The sequence below is a fragment of the Thrips palmi genome, unplaced genomic scaffold (assembly GCF_012932325.1).
Source record: "Thrips palmi isolate BJ-2018 unplaced genomic scaffold, TpBJ-2018v1 HiC_scaffold_12, whole genome shotgun sequence".
NCBI classification, from domain to species: Eukaryota; Metazoa; Arthropoda; class Insecta; order Thysanoptera; family Thripidae; genus Thrips; species Thrips palmi.
In genome coordinates, this window is record NW_023144623.1 from 12,691,178 (window position 1) to 12,708,242 (window position 17,065).

The 17,065-nt window shown below is 41.1% G+C and overlaps 1 protein-coding gene across 1 annotated transcript; it reads left to right on the forward strand.

Moving 5' to 3' along the window:
* Positions 1-499: 499 nt before the first annotated feature.
* On the forward strand, positions 500-14,754 carry LOC117640180 (WD repeat and FYVE domain-containing protein 3). Its single transcript, XM_034376476.1, has 44 exons — positions 500-712; positions 787-1,032; positions 1,115-1,267; positions 1,347-1,539; positions 1,616-1,802; positions 1,894-2,060; positions 2,145-2,347; positions 2,463-2,611; positions 2,710-2,831; positions 2,911-3,194; positions 3,289-3,522; positions 3,601-3,746; positions 3,849-3,999; positions 4,091-4,243; positions 4,357-4,571; positions 4,661-4,968; positions 5,047-5,259; positions 5,341-6,338; positions 6,423-7,280; positions 7,365-7,513; positions 7,598-7,793; positions 7,876-8,049; positions 8,134-8,335; positions 8,415-8,619; positions 8,698-8,790; positions 8,884-9,040; positions 9,163-9,327; positions 9,421-9,698; positions 9,778-9,898; positions 10,010-10,363; positions 10,441-10,685; positions 10,783-10,899; positions 10,987-11,125; positions 11,211-11,422; positions 11,503-11,635; positions 11,731-11,884; positions 11,960-12,194; positions 12,265-12,488; positions 12,562-12,815; positions 12,887-13,114; positions 13,192-14,071; positions 14,161-14,272; positions 14,358-14,555; positions 14,637-14,754. The coding sequence occupies exons 1-44, from the start codon at positions 500-502 to the stop codon at positions 14,752-14,754; spliced, it is 10,536 nt and encodes a 3,511-aa protein (XP_034232367.1).
* The last annotated feature ends 2,311 nt before the right edge of the window (positions 14,755-17,065 follow it).

Consider the following 17,065-nt stretch of genomic DNA (forward strand, 5'->3'; position numbering starts at 1 on the left):
CAGCTGCGAGACTTGATAATGAATCTTTTTTTCGTTTTATCACTTGTACCAAAGTGGAATTCTTTCCCTTGTGACGGACAGAGGCATCATGTCATCTCCCCGACATTGATGTTTTTGTTTTGAAAGCAGACGAGAACTGCCGAGTTTGCATTCTTTATGGATTTTGGACTTGTTTATTCCTTTGAATAATCCGATACGGGTGTCTGCTCAAATTTTCTATTGTTTGATCTTGACAATGTCATTCCAAGAAAATGTGATAATTAAATTATTAATGTTGTCAAGTTGATAAAATCTAGCCTTATCCAAAAGCTAAGTCAAGTCCCATATGATAAAACTTAGTTATTTTTCTACTTTGCGTTATTTTGAGATGAAATAATCTCTATCAACTTTCCTGATATGTCATCTGGCTTCTGTGAAATACTTGCTTTAGACTGTTGCAATCTTCAGGTGTTCTTGATTGTTTAAAAATTTACATTATATGTATTTTAGTTTTGCAGCAATGAATATCATGCGCAAACTGAGGGGTTCGAGCGGTGGGGGTGGCTTTGCTGCTTCAGGCACTCAAGATGAAGCAAGTGGCAATCCACAGCACACTGCCCTCGGGCTCATGCACTTAAAGAAACTCTTTTCTGAGTACTCCCACCCTCAGCATCCTCTCAGTGAACAAGAACGCCACAATAAACTTTACAACATGCTGCCACTTTTCTGCAAGGTCAGTCACCCATGAGAAGATAAAATAAATCCTGTTTTCACAAAATTAATCACATGTTTGTTTCTCATTCACAGGTATTTGGAAACTGTCCAACATCAGACATGATTGATAAATTTCGTGATATCCTTGCATTTTGTCACCAAGTGTCAGCATTGATGGTTGCGGAAATTCGAAAACGTGCCTCTAATCAATCCACGGAGACAGCATCATGTTCCATTGTTAGCTTTCTTGAAATTGGTTCCTCTGAGGAATCCAGTAATGGATGGATGTTGTTATCTGCTCTCAACTTACTTGCAGCTGGAGATCTTAAACTTGTTCAGGCATGTTCTGCGCCATTTTTTTTTGTTCAAGTTCCAAGCTTGGCTTTGAATGGATCAATAATGACTGTTTGAAATGTTTCAGGTGATGACATCTCTGTCTGTTCCCTCAACACTGGTGAAGTGTTTGTATTTGTTCTTTGATCTACCTGAAATGAAAGACGCTGATACTGCTGAACCTGGTAATGAATTTACTCCCCGAGAACGTCGTATCCTCTTACAAAAGATTTTTGTGCAGGTTTGTATTTAGTCTTTAAGTTAAGGCATGTTTTTAATTCTATTTTATTTTCCTCCGTTATAAAAATAATTTGTTTCAGATGCTGGTGCGTCTGTGTAGCCATGCTTGTCCAGCTGAAGAGTTGGCCCGTAAAGATGACTTAAGCCTTTTATTTTCTGCTATCACATCATCTTGCCCTTCACAAAATGTGATGTGGCGGAAAAGTGCTGCAGAAGTTCTTATGACGATATCTCGACATGGACTGACAAAACCAGTTGTCAACTACATTCACAGTAAGGCCCTGTTTTGTGTTAATATTTTATTCTTAAAAAAAATTGATTTGCACTAATTTTTTGCTTTCATTCACAGACAAGGGCTGTGTTCATTTGTGTCTTGAAAACATGCAACGAGCCAAAGAGTTATCTCCTTTGGAAATAGTAGAAATGTTTGTTGCTGTTTTCTGTTTCCTGAAAGACTCAAGTGAAGTCTCTCAGACACTTCTGGATGACTTCAAGACCTGTCAAGGATATGCTTTCCTGTCTGACTTTCTGCTCAAGTACGTACCTGGGTGTTCATTTTCCTGTGTTGGCTTAATCTTAGCATATTCCATTTTGGGAAAATTGTATTGTTGACTTTCCTAATTTTAGGCTTGAGCAGGAGAAAGGCTCAGAATCTCAAGAGGCAACCCGGAATCTAGTTCTGATGTTAGCATCATTATCCACTTGTGGCTTCAAAGAATTGAGACCTAGCCCAGCAAGCCAAGGCTCCTTGTTTCAGATGGGAGGGTTTGTTCTTCCACAGCCATCTGGTCAAGGTAATTGTGTTGTACAGTGTAGTCAAATCTGTTTTAGAGATGAAGATCCTGTTTTCCAGAACAGTGAATTATTTTTCTGTACAGGTGCCAGTGTCCGCAATATTTCTGCATTCCAAGTCCTTCAGACAGCATTTTTGAAGTCGAATTGCACTGGCCTGTGTTCTTCTATTCTGGATGCTATATCTGGTGTCTACCATGCAGATAATGCTAACTATTTTATTTTGGAAGACCAAAACACACTGTCTCAATTCGCTGAGAAGATCCACTTAAAACCAAAAGAAATACAAGTATGTGGTTATTTTGTTTCTTAATGTTGTTTTTTTTTTTTTTTTAATTGTATTGATGAATTGATGTGCAGCTATTACTCTTATTTGAACATTGTCTAATTTTGCCTCTTTTCAGGACAAATTTTTCCAACTTCTTGAATTTATTGTGTTTCAACTTAACTTTGTCCCATGCAAAGAACTGATATCTTTGTCAATATTGCTCAAAGGCCAGGCATCACTCCCATGCAGTATAACATGCATGAGAACTTTGCTGAATATTTTGAAGTAAGAGCTCTTTCATAAATAGTATCACTGTTATTTATTGAGTTTGTTTCCATCTTATTTTTGAATTAATATCTTACTTTGGCTTCTCCTATAAATAGACACAATACTATATTTAAAGACGTCTATCGTGAGGTGGGAATCCTTGAAGTCTTTGTCACATGTCTGACTCGGTATGCGAACCTCCTTAAAGACAAAGAACAAACTTTGGAGCAAAACAAAGGTCAGCAGTCCTACCATACTACATACATTGCCCATGTTTTCAGCTTGATTATTTCTTTTTTCTTTTGTGATTTTTCTAGATTATGTCATTCCAGAAGAGGAAGTGGAACTAGGGATGCTAGTCATTGAGGCATTAACTGCATTGCTAGCTGGCAATGTCAGTAATGCAAATGTATTTAGGGAGTGTGGTGGGGCAAGGTGTGCTCACAATCTTGTACCCTATTTGGATTGTCGTAAGCAAGCCTTGGGTATTGTCCGTGAACTCATGATGGGAGCTGGAGGAGAGGATGATATGGGGACTCTACTAGGAATGATGCATACATCTCCTTCTTCAGCTCTAGAGCTTAAGACACATGTACTCAAGGTAACTTTTTAACAACTTGCCAATACAAAAAGAGTATGAAAGTTTTTGTGCGCCAAGAGTTTAACTTTATTTAAAAAAAATATATTTGTTCTAGTCCTTGCTACTATGCTTGCGAGAGAGTCACAGAACACGTACTGCCTTCCGTAAAGTCGGTGGGTTTGTGTATGTAACAACTGTGCTGGTTTCATTAGAAGGGCGGCTTGGTGAAGATAATGCCCAAAACTCTGAAGATATTGATCAAGTGCTGACACTTTTACACACAGTTTTTAATACGTTGACAGTCGCTATGCGATTTGAACCTGCCAATGCCAAATTCTTCTTGCAAGAGGTAATTTATGAAAGTCAATACACCTGGTTGAAATGATGGGAGATGTTCTTTGTTCTCATGCAGATTGTTCTTCCACAGATCTGCACATCGAGTCTTTGTGATTCCTTGCGTTTTCTTGGATGTTTCACATCCCAAAAATCTTTGCAAGACTGTGATGAAACCTTAATTGCCAAAGAGGAAAACACTTTTTACAATGTGTTCATTGGCAATGTCTTGGAGCCTAGGTGAGAAAGTTCACTTAGTATCTGTGCGCCTTTATTGACCTCTACATTTTGATGTATGTCAAAACTGAGGTAGTTTTCTAACATTTCGTACATTGTTCACAGCTTTCCTGAGCAAATACCTCGGAGCTTGTCCTTTGCATGCCTCGTACTTAGGATGCTCTATGATGTTGCTTTGGACGTTTATGACAAGCCAAATGTCACTGCCATTATATCATTCAAGTCCCCATCACATCGTAACAGAAACAGCATTGAGGTAGGTTTTGTGATTGCTGCTAATCTGTCTATCATTTTAATCATGCAGTCATTTCTAAGTGTGTACTAATATTCATTTCATCATCTTGCAGCCACAAAGATCCTTAGAATCACCATCAGGGACAAGGCGAGTGAATACCTTGAATCTCACGCCGCCGCCTCCTGATGCAGTCGTTGTACATCCTGGTGTTGTCTTGGCCATTTGGAGGCTCTTGCCTTCCATTCACCACAATGAACATTCGCAGGTCAGTTTCACTCAGCCTCAGAATGTGTTGGAGGTTGCTACTAAGATCCACATTGTTTTGGTTCTTAATTTTCTTTTTTGATAATTCAAATTTGGTTTTTAATTTAAATGCAGGTGGCTCTTACTCTTCAACTGTTTGCGGCTGAGATTCTCAAATCTTTAGTTCGATCTGAGCGAAATCAACAGGTCATGTGCGAAGCTGGCCTTCCAGGCCAACTGCTCCAATATGGATCTGTGGCATTGGAAGATGAGACTCATGCATTACACCAACCTCTGCAGTACATGCTAGAAAGACTGGCCGCACAAGGATTGGAGCCCAAGGACCTGAGGTGAGCTGTCAAAAATATGCATTGTGCATTTCCTCAAACAATTTTATTTCAAACCTTTTGTCACTTAATTTTTAACTTTACCCTGGCAGAGATTTTCTCCGGCTGGGAGACCCTCTTTGCTGCCTGCCTCTTGATGACTACCACCATGGCCGAGCTGGTGGGCCCGTCCCGCTCACCAGAGTCAAGACCATCGTCTCCATGACTACTCCTCGAGACTTCCGTGCACACCAAACTAGTCTGCCGCCCGCGTTCGTTGAGTTTGACATGTCTGCGGAGGGCTTTGGCGGCCTATACCTGCCCAGCATCGCCCCGCAGGGACCGTCGGGCGGCTCCGCCATCGTGGGGGCGACCCTCAATGCTGCTATTGACAACAATGTGACAGGAGGGATTGGATCTGGTAAAAAAATAATAACTGGGAATTTTGCCGTACTTGCTGGTTAAATGAGTTTATACCTCTGTCCGTCTGTTTTGCAAGGTGACCGCGTCTTTCCGCCTCAAACTGGCCTTACCTACTCCACCTGGCTCTGCGTCGATAAGTTCAGTGACCCACGAACGGATCCACACCCTGTGCGCTTGCTGACTCTGGTGCGAAATCTTCCTGAGAGCCATCTCATATGTCTGACTGTTCTTCTCTCTGCTCGGGATAAAGCCATCATAGTGAGCACTCACGAGACTCACATGCCCCATAGTGAGTACCTCTTTATGTGTCAAAGGAGTCTCTGTACAGCCCTTGCGGCTTCGACAACAATACATCTTTTTTTTTCTGCAGATGTGGGTGATTGGGAGCCAGAGGGACTGGGGGACTGTTCTGCTCGTGTCTGGTGTCCTGACCTGCTTCAGGAGGGCCAATGGCACCACTTGGCTCTGGTCCTGAACAGAGCGGTCCTCAAGAACTCGGCCTGCTCCGTCTACGTGGACGGCCAGCACATTCACACCCAGAAGCTGCATTACATCTCGCAGAACCCAGGCGGCGGAGCAGCCAATTTGACGGTAGCCTCTTCCGTCTATGGGTACATAGGCACGCCGCCCAGCTGGCGCCGGTACTCACGCCTCACCTGGAAGCTGGGTCCCTGCCACCTCCTGGAGGACGTGCTGAGCCCCCAGACGGTGGCTCAGGTGCACCAACTGGGTCCCCAGTACATGGGCAGTCTTCAAGCACCGCCAAGCCAGTCTGGATCGGAGCCTTGCCCTCCCTTAGTAACTGAAGACAAGGTCATCTTTGGACTGAATGCCAAGGCAGTGTCTCAGTTGACTCTGGCCAAGATTCGTAAGGTTTACAATCGAGCTGATAATAGGTCAGTGGCAAGACAGCTAGGAATGTCATCTCATGAAAATGCCACTCCAATTCGTATTCTACATAATTCAGCTGGGCATTTGGGTGGAGCTGCCAGGTCACTCGGTGGAGTCGTTATTGGATATCTTGGTGTCAGGGTATTTTCTCCACGCCCAGTTGCCAAAGTGGCTGACAGTGTTGGTGGATGTGCTGTGCTTCTGGGTCTCATTGCCTCTGCCCAGGATGTGGAAAGTCTTTATGCTGGTGTAAAAGCATTAGTCTGTGTTGTTCGAAGTAACAGATGTGCTCAGCTTGAAATGGATAGGAGAAGGGGATACCAAACACTAGCAATGCTGCTGCGTCGTAAAACACCTCTCCTTAACTCCCACATACTGCATCTTACCTTCAGTTTGGTTGGGTCTGTGGATTCTGGCCGTGAAAGTTCATGTGTCCCTAATGCCCAGGCTTTCCAAGACCTACTGTGTGATATAGAGGTAATTTTCTTTTTACCACCTTCAAAATCAACTAGTATAATCTTTTCAAAACCTTATATTTATTCATAATACAAATGATTTCAGGTTTGGCATCAAGCACCAGGAGAACTAGTTAAGTCGCTATTTGAACATCTTCTGGAGTTAGTGGCAGAGTCCAGCGAGAAAAGAACTAATTTGCGGCTTCTGCGAGACTTGATGCTGGTTCCGCGACTTCTCCATGTACTACCCTCTGTGATGACAGGGCCACCTCCTACTCGTACAATGCTTCTGACTCTCTTGGGAGTGTTGTTGGCTGGCAATCCTCGTCCAGTTGATCTGCTGCATTTTGGACAGTTGATAACTGCAACGCTATCTAGTCCTGCCATTGATGAGAAGAGCCTCGTCTTGGTGGAAGTCACACCTGTTTCGTGGGAGCAGGCCCAAGTTAACACTCAAGAAAACACATTGCATGACCCTGTGAGCTGTGTTCTTTTACGCAATCGATGCCTTCAAATGCTCCACTCCCTGTTGTTTAATGCAAGGAATACCATCAATCAAGCCTTCTGTAATGAGATTGTCCGGGTTCTTGGTCTTGATTGGGTGCTGTTGTGGACACAGCCCAACCTTCATCCAAGCACAGTAGTATGGGGTCTCAGAATCCTCGTTGCTCTTTGCTCCAACCCCCTCCTCCTTCAAAAATTCCGTGAGGGTTCTGCCTCAGGAGGATGGCTCCAGGACACACAGCGCTTACAAGATAAAATGGGAGGCCTGCTTGGCTATCAACTAGGAACTTCGCCTGGAGCACAGAAATCTCAGGAAATTCGTCTTGATGCTGTTCACGTGCCAGGATTCCAACGTTTGTCATGGCAGTTACCTTATCATCTAGAAGTCCCAGAAGTATACTTTCTTATCATGGCTCTTATGATGGGTCAACCTGTGAAACTTCTACCTGCAGATTCAAAGGTAACCATGGTGGTGGTTGTCTCTCAATATTTTTAAAAAGTATATTTAATTCTTAACTGGACTCCTTATTTTACAAATTTCTAGCTGGATCTTGACAATGTCTGGAATTTCTTATTTGGTATGCCTGCTGGGCAGTCTGTGAATGCACTTGCTGGTAAAGTATCACTTTGCCCCGAAGCTGTCACCACACTTCTTACCATGGTCAGGGCCATGCTAAACCAGGAAGGAAAGAGGTAATAGTTGCTGCTTAATCCAATACTCAAAAGTTTCAGTAAAATCATGACTAAAGTAATAATTTATTAACATTTTTGTTCTAGTCCTGAAAGTTTGCCACAGTGGCTCTGTGACTATCCAGTTACAATCATACAGTTCCTCTTCTTTTTATACCAAAACATGTTGGATTTCAAACCAGTATTCATGAGCAGTGAAGTTTTGAACGCATTGGCTGGAACTTTGTTCCCACGCGGTCCTGGAAGTGAGGCCAGCAGTTGCACCAGCTCTCCAGTGGATGAGGTAGGTTTATTTAAATTCCCTTTCTGGTAATGGATAGTATTTTTATTTACTGTTTCAATTCTATTACTTTTTCTGTTTGCAGGTCTTTCCTCCTGATGACTCCACAGTTGTCATTCATTCTCCTACCAAAGAAGGTGCTCTCACATCTCATCCCGCAAGGAAATTTGTGATGGATTTCCTCCGTGTTATTGTAGTGGATTCGTTATCCCTCCCTGTGTCAGGAAAAGGCCCGCCTGTCATTGACCTTGTTTTAAATGTATGTTGTCTAGTATAAGCCTGAAAATCAATCATGTCTGTATTTTAGACACAATTTAATAGTTTTTATCTGATCATCCGTTAGGCTTCACCAGACAGTGCTTCAAGCGCTCAACATACAAGATATCAGACTGAAGTGTTGAGTCTGCTCATGGAGCATTTATTGGCTGCTGATGTTCTTGTTGGGGACCAGGCAGCTTTGTCCATAGTATTTGGCGGGGCTGCAAATAATGTTGCTCCAAATGTTTGTTACCTGGCAGCTCGAGTTGTTGACAAACTTTGGCAGGGTCAGTTCTTTGCATTTTTTCACCAAAAAGTTATTAACATTTCAAAAAACATTTATAACTTTGATCTTCTGTTCTTTAGGAAACCTAACAAAGGATCCCCATGAAGTCTTTGATTTTGTTGTGAAACTCATTTCTCAAGCAAAACGTCGCCCTGGAGGCACTTCTCTGGAAGGTCTTTATCATTGCTTGAACCGAACAATACTTTTCCTGTTATCCCGTGCAACTGATTCCCTTACCCAACAAATGTCGGTTCTGGAAGCTCTACATAAACTCACCACAAATCGGTATGCATCCTTCTCAATGCTGTGAGCTTCAAAGCAAAACACAAAGGTTCCTGCTTAACAATTTGTCTAAAATTGCAGGGGGCTTGTATTTGGTGCTGGAAACCATGAATTGGACTTCGTTGGATGCCTCACTTATTGTCTATTACAGCTTACATCTGATATGAAAATAATGTAAGTACCTTTGTACAATCATTTCATCATCTTTAGTTTTGTGTCTCATTTGTTCAGTTTGTTACAATTAATTTCTTTTTCTTTTTATTGAAGGCTTGATACTAATATAAAAACAACATGGCATGTAAATCCACAAGTTGATGATTCAGATGATAAGCTGAACGCACGCCAAGGCCACAATTTGATGGTTGTTGCTGCCACTCGTGTGTGGGAGGAACTATATGTTTGTAAAAAGCCCGCTATTGAAGAGGTTAGTGAACTAAACATCATGGTGTAAAGCATGTTATGTCTTGCTTTCGTCATACCTATATTAATTTTTAAACATGTGCTGTACTGTCATATGTTTTGTCATATGTTTTGTATTACTTTTAGGTATTTAAAATAACACTTAACTCACCCAATAATAAAGCTCCCGAGTTGAGTTTGGTCCGTGACCAAGTTTTTGAGGCTGCTCACAAGGTCTGGCTAAATTATGTTGACATGGAGCGCAAGGCCACATGTAAAGTGCCTTGGGAGCTTCACAATCAGATCCAGTCTGTAAGTGCTCTTTGAAGTTACTCTGTGTATGTATCCCTATCTCAGCAGATTGTTCTCAGAATTCACTTCTCGTGCTTCTCTCATTTTGCATAGAAAATCCAAAAAGTTACGGGTGGCCTCACTCGATTGGCAAGTCGCACTAAATCAAAGAAAGAAGAACCAACCAAAACCAGATGTATGTTGTCTGGCTCAGAAATCCAATCATGTGCTGAACAGCACATTGGTTTGGTGCGTGCTCTTGTAGATGTGCGTCGGAAGGACTTCTCACAACACATGATACACATGCAGCGTATTGTGTACGAAGAATGGCTGGAAACAGAGACGGAGCTTACTCGCGAGCGGGGGCTTTGGGGCCCTCCAGTTGGGAGCAGGTAGGTACCCCTACTTCCCTGTCCACCTATTTTGCCTCTTTATTTTGCAGCTGTTACTGACATTCTTAATGAATTTCAGGCTTGATAAATGGATGCTGGACATGACAGAAGGTCCTTGCCGCATGAGAAAGAAAATGATGCGTAATGACTTGTTTTACATTCAGTACCCCTATAGACCAGAGCTGGACAGTGGAGACAATGTAAGTCACATATGCATTCCCTATTCTACTTGCATGCATGTGCAGTATACATTTTTTTAAAGATCACGCGTCTTAAATCTTTATTTGTTTCTATTTTTTTCTTTCTTTTAGAAATCTCTAAAATACAAAGTAGCAACCAGCTGGGATAGTAAAGATTATTATCACAAGTATCGTCCTCGGGGCCTGATTGACCACGAAAGGGATAATATGATTGAAAGTCATACTAATAGAGAAAAAGACAAAGAAGTCGAGGAAACTGAAGACAGCAACTCAAATATGGATGATGCTTCTGCCATCAGAGGATTCCAGAGTATAGTTCGGCACTCAGTTAACAGGTCAGTTTCTGAGCCTGATGATGCGGCTGATGATGGACCTGATAATACTGATGCTGAGGGTGAAGCTCAAGATCAAGATTCTACATCTGACAACCAAACCCTGATCCGACTTCTAGAACACCAAGAAAAGGTTTGCTGCAATCACCCTCTGGAGTTGGTTGGTATTGCTTTTATCTTTATTTTATGTATGAATTTTTTTGTTTCTAGATAAGTTACATGTTCCGCTGTGCTAGAATTCAAGGTCTAGACACTATGGAAGGCTTGCTTCTCTTTGGAAAGGAACATGTCTACATTGTAGATGGTCTCACTGTCGTACGTTCCCGAGAAGTCAGAGACATAGACTCTTTACCACCTAATGTTCAAGAGCCTATTTTACCCAGCCCCGGCCCGGGTAGCCCAACTCGTGCTCGATCTATGAGACACTCTTACAAGTTTCATTATGAGGATATAAGGTGAGATTGTTTCAAAACTCACTAATTACCTAAAGCATTCTATTTCTTTCTTTCTTTTTCTAACTCAAAGTTTATGATTTTAAAATGTTTCACACAGAGAGGTGCACAAAAGAAGGTATCTGCTTCAGCCTATGGCACTGGAAGTTTTCTCCAGTGATGGGCGTAATCAACTTCTGGCCTTCCCTAGAAAAATTAGGAACAAAGTTTACCACAGGTTTGTTGGGAAAATTATTTTAAGCTTGAAGTTGAAATTGTTGTTTTATTGTGTTTATTCTAACCTTGGGCATATTTTATATTTTAGGTTCCATGCCAATGCTACTGGCATTGCAGACAGTGCTCAGCAGTCCGTTGCTGGTCAGAAGCGGACTGCGAATGTGGAGCAAGCTGCTGGTCTTTTGTCCAATCTAATTGGCGAAACATCTGTAACTCAAAGATGGGTGGTGCGTATTATTACATGTTACCTATCAAAGCTGCTAATAATTTGATGAATCCATATATTTAGATTTTTCTTTTTTCTTTTTCCAGCGTGGTGAAATTTCAAACTTCCAATACCTGATGCATCTGAACACTCTAGCAGGCCGTTCATACAATGATTTGATGCAGTATCCAATTTTCCCCTGGGTTCTGGCTGACTATGATGCACCTGAACCCGATTTCAATGATCCAGCTACATTTAGAGATTTTTCAAAGCCCATGGGTGCTCAAAGCCCAGATCGACTACATCAATTTAAAAAGAGGTAGGCCATTTTCAGAGGTTTGGCTTGATAAAATATTGCAGATATCAATAAGTATTTCAATTGTATTTTTCACGTGACAGATTCAAAGAGTGGGATGACCCACATGGAGAGACACCTCCATATCATTATGGCACACACTATTCTTCAGCCATGATTGTTTGTTCATATCTTGTACGAATGGAACCTTTCACTCAGCATTTTCTACGGCTGCAGGTATTTTTGCGTATATTCACAGCCTGTTTTCCGCTATAAAATAATACTTAAAAATAAAATATTTTTGTTTTGTTTTTCCATTTTCTTGTTTACAGGGGGGGCATTTTGATTTAGCAGACCGTATGTTTAATAGTGTCAGAGAGGCTTGGCTTTCCGCCTCTCGCCATAATATGGCAGATGTGAAAGAGCTTATACCAGAATTTTTCTACTTACCTGAGTTTCTTACTAACTCTAACAACTTTGACCTGGGTAAGTTTGACACAGTTACTTTCTACACCTCACTTTTATTGCAATCTTTCTAATTTTCTTACAAATTTTGTTTAGGCTGTAAACAGAATGGGGTACAGCTAGGGGATGTAGTCCTGCCTCCATGGGCAAAAGACGATCCCCAGGAATTCATTCGAGTTCATCGTGCTGCTCTGGAGTGTGATGCTGTTTCTTCCAAGCTGCATCATTGGATTGATCTTATTTTTGGCTACAAGCAACAAGGCCAGGCAGCAGTTGAAGCAACCAATGTTTTCCATCATTTGTTCTATGAAGGCAATGTGGATATTTATAAGTATGTATTGCACTATTTTTGTTTACCTATTTGAGAAAGCTTGTATGCTTATAGAGATACTGTTTTCCAGCATTGATGATCCTTTGAAGAAAAATGCAACCATAGGTTTCATTAATAATTTCGGTCAGATACCAAAGCAGCTTTTCAAAAGACCTCACCCAGCCAAAAAACTCAATGGGGGCCCTTCAACTCCGGGGCTGAGTTTGAGCTTAAGGGAAACTCCACTTCCTTGCAATCAGAAACTTTTCTTTGACCAATTGGACAGCCTTGTACCATCTTTACAGCCCATCAAAGGTAAGGCCCTGTTTCTTTATTATGTATTATAATTATTATTATTGTTTAATAATTGATGGATTTCCTGTTTTAGAGCTTAAGGGTCCAGTGGGCCAGATCCTTTGCATTGACAAAATGTTGTTGGCGGTGGAGCAGAACAAGGTGTTGGTGCCGCCTTCGTACAACAAGTACTTGGCTTGGGGCTTTGCAGATCACTCCTTGAGAATTGGTCACTATGACAATGACAGAACAATTCTTGTTTGCGAAGCAACAGGAGAAAGTAGTGGAGAAGTAGTCGCTTGCGTTTGTCCCTCAGCTAAACTTGTGGTGACTGCTGGAACTTGTTCGGTATGTTTCATTCGGCACAAATTGTGGTAATGAAGTCACCTTTCTTATTGAAAATGAATTATCCTGTGCAGGTGGTAGCAGTTTGGGAGTACAACCGCCGTCAGCTGAGAGTCAAGCAGTGTTTGTATGGCCACACAGCAGCAGTCACTTGTTTGGCAGCTAGCCCAGCTTACAATGTAATTGTATCAGGGTCTCGAGATTGCTCTGTCATTGTTTGGGATCTGTCCCGTCTCATATTTGTACGGCAACTGAGAGGGCACAGTGCACCGATCGCTGCTGTGGCAATCAATGAAATCACCGTAAGTTTTTTTTCTTCTTCTGTCACTACCAATAAAGTATAATTTGACATACTGTATTTTCAAAACCTATTTTGCAGGGTGATATTGCCACTTGTGCTGGAACATGGCTACATGTGTGGACCATAAATGGCATTGAGCTCGCCTGTGTCGACACAGCTGTGGGCCGCGCTGACCGAATGCAGCAAATTCTTTGTGTGGCCTTTTCCCAGATGCATGAGTGGGACTCAAAGAATGTCATTATGACTGGCTCTACTGATGGTGTTGCAAGAATGTGGTCCATGGACTATGTACAGGTCCCCAAAGACGAAAAACTGACATCAATTGACTCAGATGCCAGCCAAGAGAAAAATGAAAATGATGCTCCAGAAGTTCCCGTGGGGAAAGAGGACTCACCATGTGGAGAACCGGTGACTGATATTGTGAAAAGACTGAGCTCGGTAGGTTTACTAGCAAAGAGTGGATCGGAGAGTAGTCTGTCTGATTCTGAAGACAAACAAAACAAGACACTGGCCAAAAAAGAAGTGGAAAACAAAGATGAAGAGAAGGAGCACTGTAGTGATGGAGCGGATGAGGGAGACAACTCTGCTGCACCAACCAATGTAGTTGCCACACCTATGGTCAGGGTGAGCTCATCTTCAGAAGTGTCAAACATTGCGGGGTCCGACATTCCCCCAGTGCGCGTCAGGCGTAGGTCCTCTGCCGCCCGTGCTAACGCTCAGTACAGAAAGAGTGAGGGTTGCTGGTTGAGTTCAGATAATCCTGTTGCCATGGAAAAGAGCATTGACTGCTTGGATCCAGACTCGGCCCTGGGCGGGGCGGCACAGCGCATACGAGCCAGCAAGAGTGACACAAGCCTCACAGACTCCTTCGTCATGGTCAGTGGAGAGGGAGATGTGGATGAAGATCAGCCTGATGGAGTTCTACGAAAATCTAGTGTTCAGAATGTTTTAAGAGATGGTTCGTAGTTTGTAATTTATTCTTTCGTAAATTTTTTGTTTCTAATTTTTGCAGCTTTCTATATCTTTTGAATTTGTTTTTGTTTTAAGGATTCAAGTGGCAGAGACAGTTGGTTTTCCGAAGCAAATTGACCATGCACACTGCATATGATCGAAAGGATAATACAGAGCCTGCTTCAATTACAGCCTTAGCAGTTTCCAAGTATGTATGAATTTGACTGTGGTGGATTGCATGTCTTCCAGAGTTTTACTCTAATACTTTCACATCATGCCTTCTTTTCAAACAGAGACCACCGCACAGTATATGTTGGTGATGCCAGAGGCCGAGTATTTTCATGGTGTATGTCCGAACAACCCGGTAGAGGTATAGCAGATCATTGGCTGAGAGATGAGGGTGCAGAGAACTGTGTAGGCTGCAACGTCCGATTTAACCTTTATGAACGTAAACATCATTGCCGCAATTGTGGACAAGTTTTCTGTTCCAAGTAAGTCACCTTTTTCTTTAGCTTTGCTTCATCAGCATTCACTTCTCCCTAACTTTTAAAAAAATTTATGTCTTTTCTCAGGTGCAGTAAATTTGAATCTGAAATATCTCGCCTACGAATACTAAAGCCTGTGCGAGTATGCCAGGGATGTTATGCTACATTGCGAGGATCCAACCGAAACTCCGCAGGATATTCTTAGTTATCACAATAGTTGTGTGATAGGTTTAGTTTCTATGAATCAGTCATTACTCAGTTAGGATCGAGTCAAATGCTTGCTGCTTTGGAGAGGTGTAGAGTATCCAAGTCGCACTTAGCTGTCATGAGCCTAGGGCTTCAGTGATTAGACTTAGCTGTGTGATAGGTACTAAGCAATAAAATTCTATTTCTGTTTCAATTTATATACTGAATGTGCTTTCAATAATTCAGCGTGCTTTAGTAAACTAGTTGTTCACAGTTCTAGGTGATGTGATGTGTAATGTCTTGGTTTCCTATTTTATGTTCTAAGCAGGATTGTCACATTTACTTTTACATTTACTATTTGGACAATTTGACTTGTTAATGTATTGTGAGATTGTGAACCCTTTGGCTGTACTCAGGCCTTATGATTCTGATAAGGGTTGTGGTTTATGAATCTTTACACACAATCCATCCTTTGTTTTCTGCACATCAGTCTTCCACCTAAGGTGTGTTGTGCCAACCAAAATATCAGTGTTCAGTTTTATTTTATTCCTTTTTAAGACCTGGAGGTGATTGATTGGTTGTGTGCTTTCTCACATCTGTATAGCTGTGTGTATGTCAATGAATCCTGATGATGATTAAGTGCTTTCTTTTAGAAGCCTGTTGCATACTTTTTCTGTTGCATTTATGTTAGCACTTATATCCCTAACTAAACTGCATTCAATGTATCTCTCAAATAATTTGATTGCAACTTGGTGATGTGATCTGTCTTAATATTTACAAGTAAAAAAAAAATGCTAGTCTTTGTATATAAATGTGTTCCAAAATAGTAGCTTTAGGGAGGTGTGAAACAGGTACTGAAAAGATGTTGATACTTTTACTGTGTTTGGCTCTGTTGATTTGTTACTCAGCATTATACCTATATGTTGAATTTTAGCTGCAGTTTTTAAAATTGACTGTTGAAGTGTTAAAGGTACTCATATATTCCTACCTTGGCTGTTTTACTTATTTCGGTAAAACCTGCATATGATTGACATTTTTGTTTCCATGGTAGGATATTCATAGCAGGATATTTTCAAGACTTCCAAGATCTTCTACCTATGGCAACATTATGGCATTCTTCATATGCCGGTTTGACTTTGATTTCATTTTTATATTTTGTTTTGTTACCATTTTCCTCTCCTTTTCTCCTATGATCTGATAAAACCATCCTAACACAATGAGTTTTGTTTGTTTTGTCTTGTTTTTAATGTGTAAGAGAAGCCATAAGCATATGAGTGTGTTTGTGTGTTCCTTGTTTCTTGACTGAGGGCTGTTAATGGGTGCCTCCTCAATGTTGTTTTGTTGTTAAAAACTTCAGTATGCTGGAGCACCCCCAGTACAAATTGGCAACAGAGATTTTGTGACACACAGATTTGCTGTGATAGTGGATTGTTCACCATTCTCCCACTCTTTCATAATGCAAATTGTTTAGTAACATGGTTTGTAGACGTTTAATTTGTTGCTATGCAAGCAAAGCTTTCCTAAGCACGCAAGGTTTACTGTTGATTTATTAATCAGTATTTTTATCCTTTCTTTTATTTCTAATCCTAAGTTCTGTGATTTTATGACTTATTTTACCATGCACATTGTACTGTTGATAACAGCTTTTCTACATTCCTTTTATAGTCTGAACCTGTCTGACAAAATTTATGATTGTTTAAGCTGTCTCTTCATTTGTTCTATCAAAGCTAGATCATGAATCTTATAACCTTCAGTCAATCATTGTCAGTATTTTTAATGTTCTCTTTCTATATTATTTGATTGTTTAAGAACTTGGAAGACCCTACTCAATGTTATTTTAACCTTACCTTGACCACAGTCTTACGACAATATGTATATTTGAGCATGAATTTTACCCTGTGATTTGGCTTGATATATTGGCTTGCATTTATCGAAAAATATTGGGCGTTAGTGGCAGGCAGGTATGATTCAGTTGTCATGTCAGCATGAGGTGTTGATTGGAGTCATGTTGTCAGGCTATATTTTTCCATGTTGTGATTTGCAAAACAGATCTAAAATATCTTATGAATAGATTGTGGAGTAGATCGTGGTATAGATACTTGTCAATATTTATGCCAATTTAGTCAGTAGTGAAACTTGTGGAGTTAGTGTAGAATGTTTCCCATGACTTTCAATTAAATCTCTGTCTATGAATCTGAAGTTGAATGAAATAGTCTCTAGAGCATAGGATACAGACAAGTTTCAAGTTTTATTGCCATGAATTGTTACATTCATGTGAAAGTGCCATTCCTGAATTTTAAATGAATTGTACTGTACCTTGTTGGGGTAAG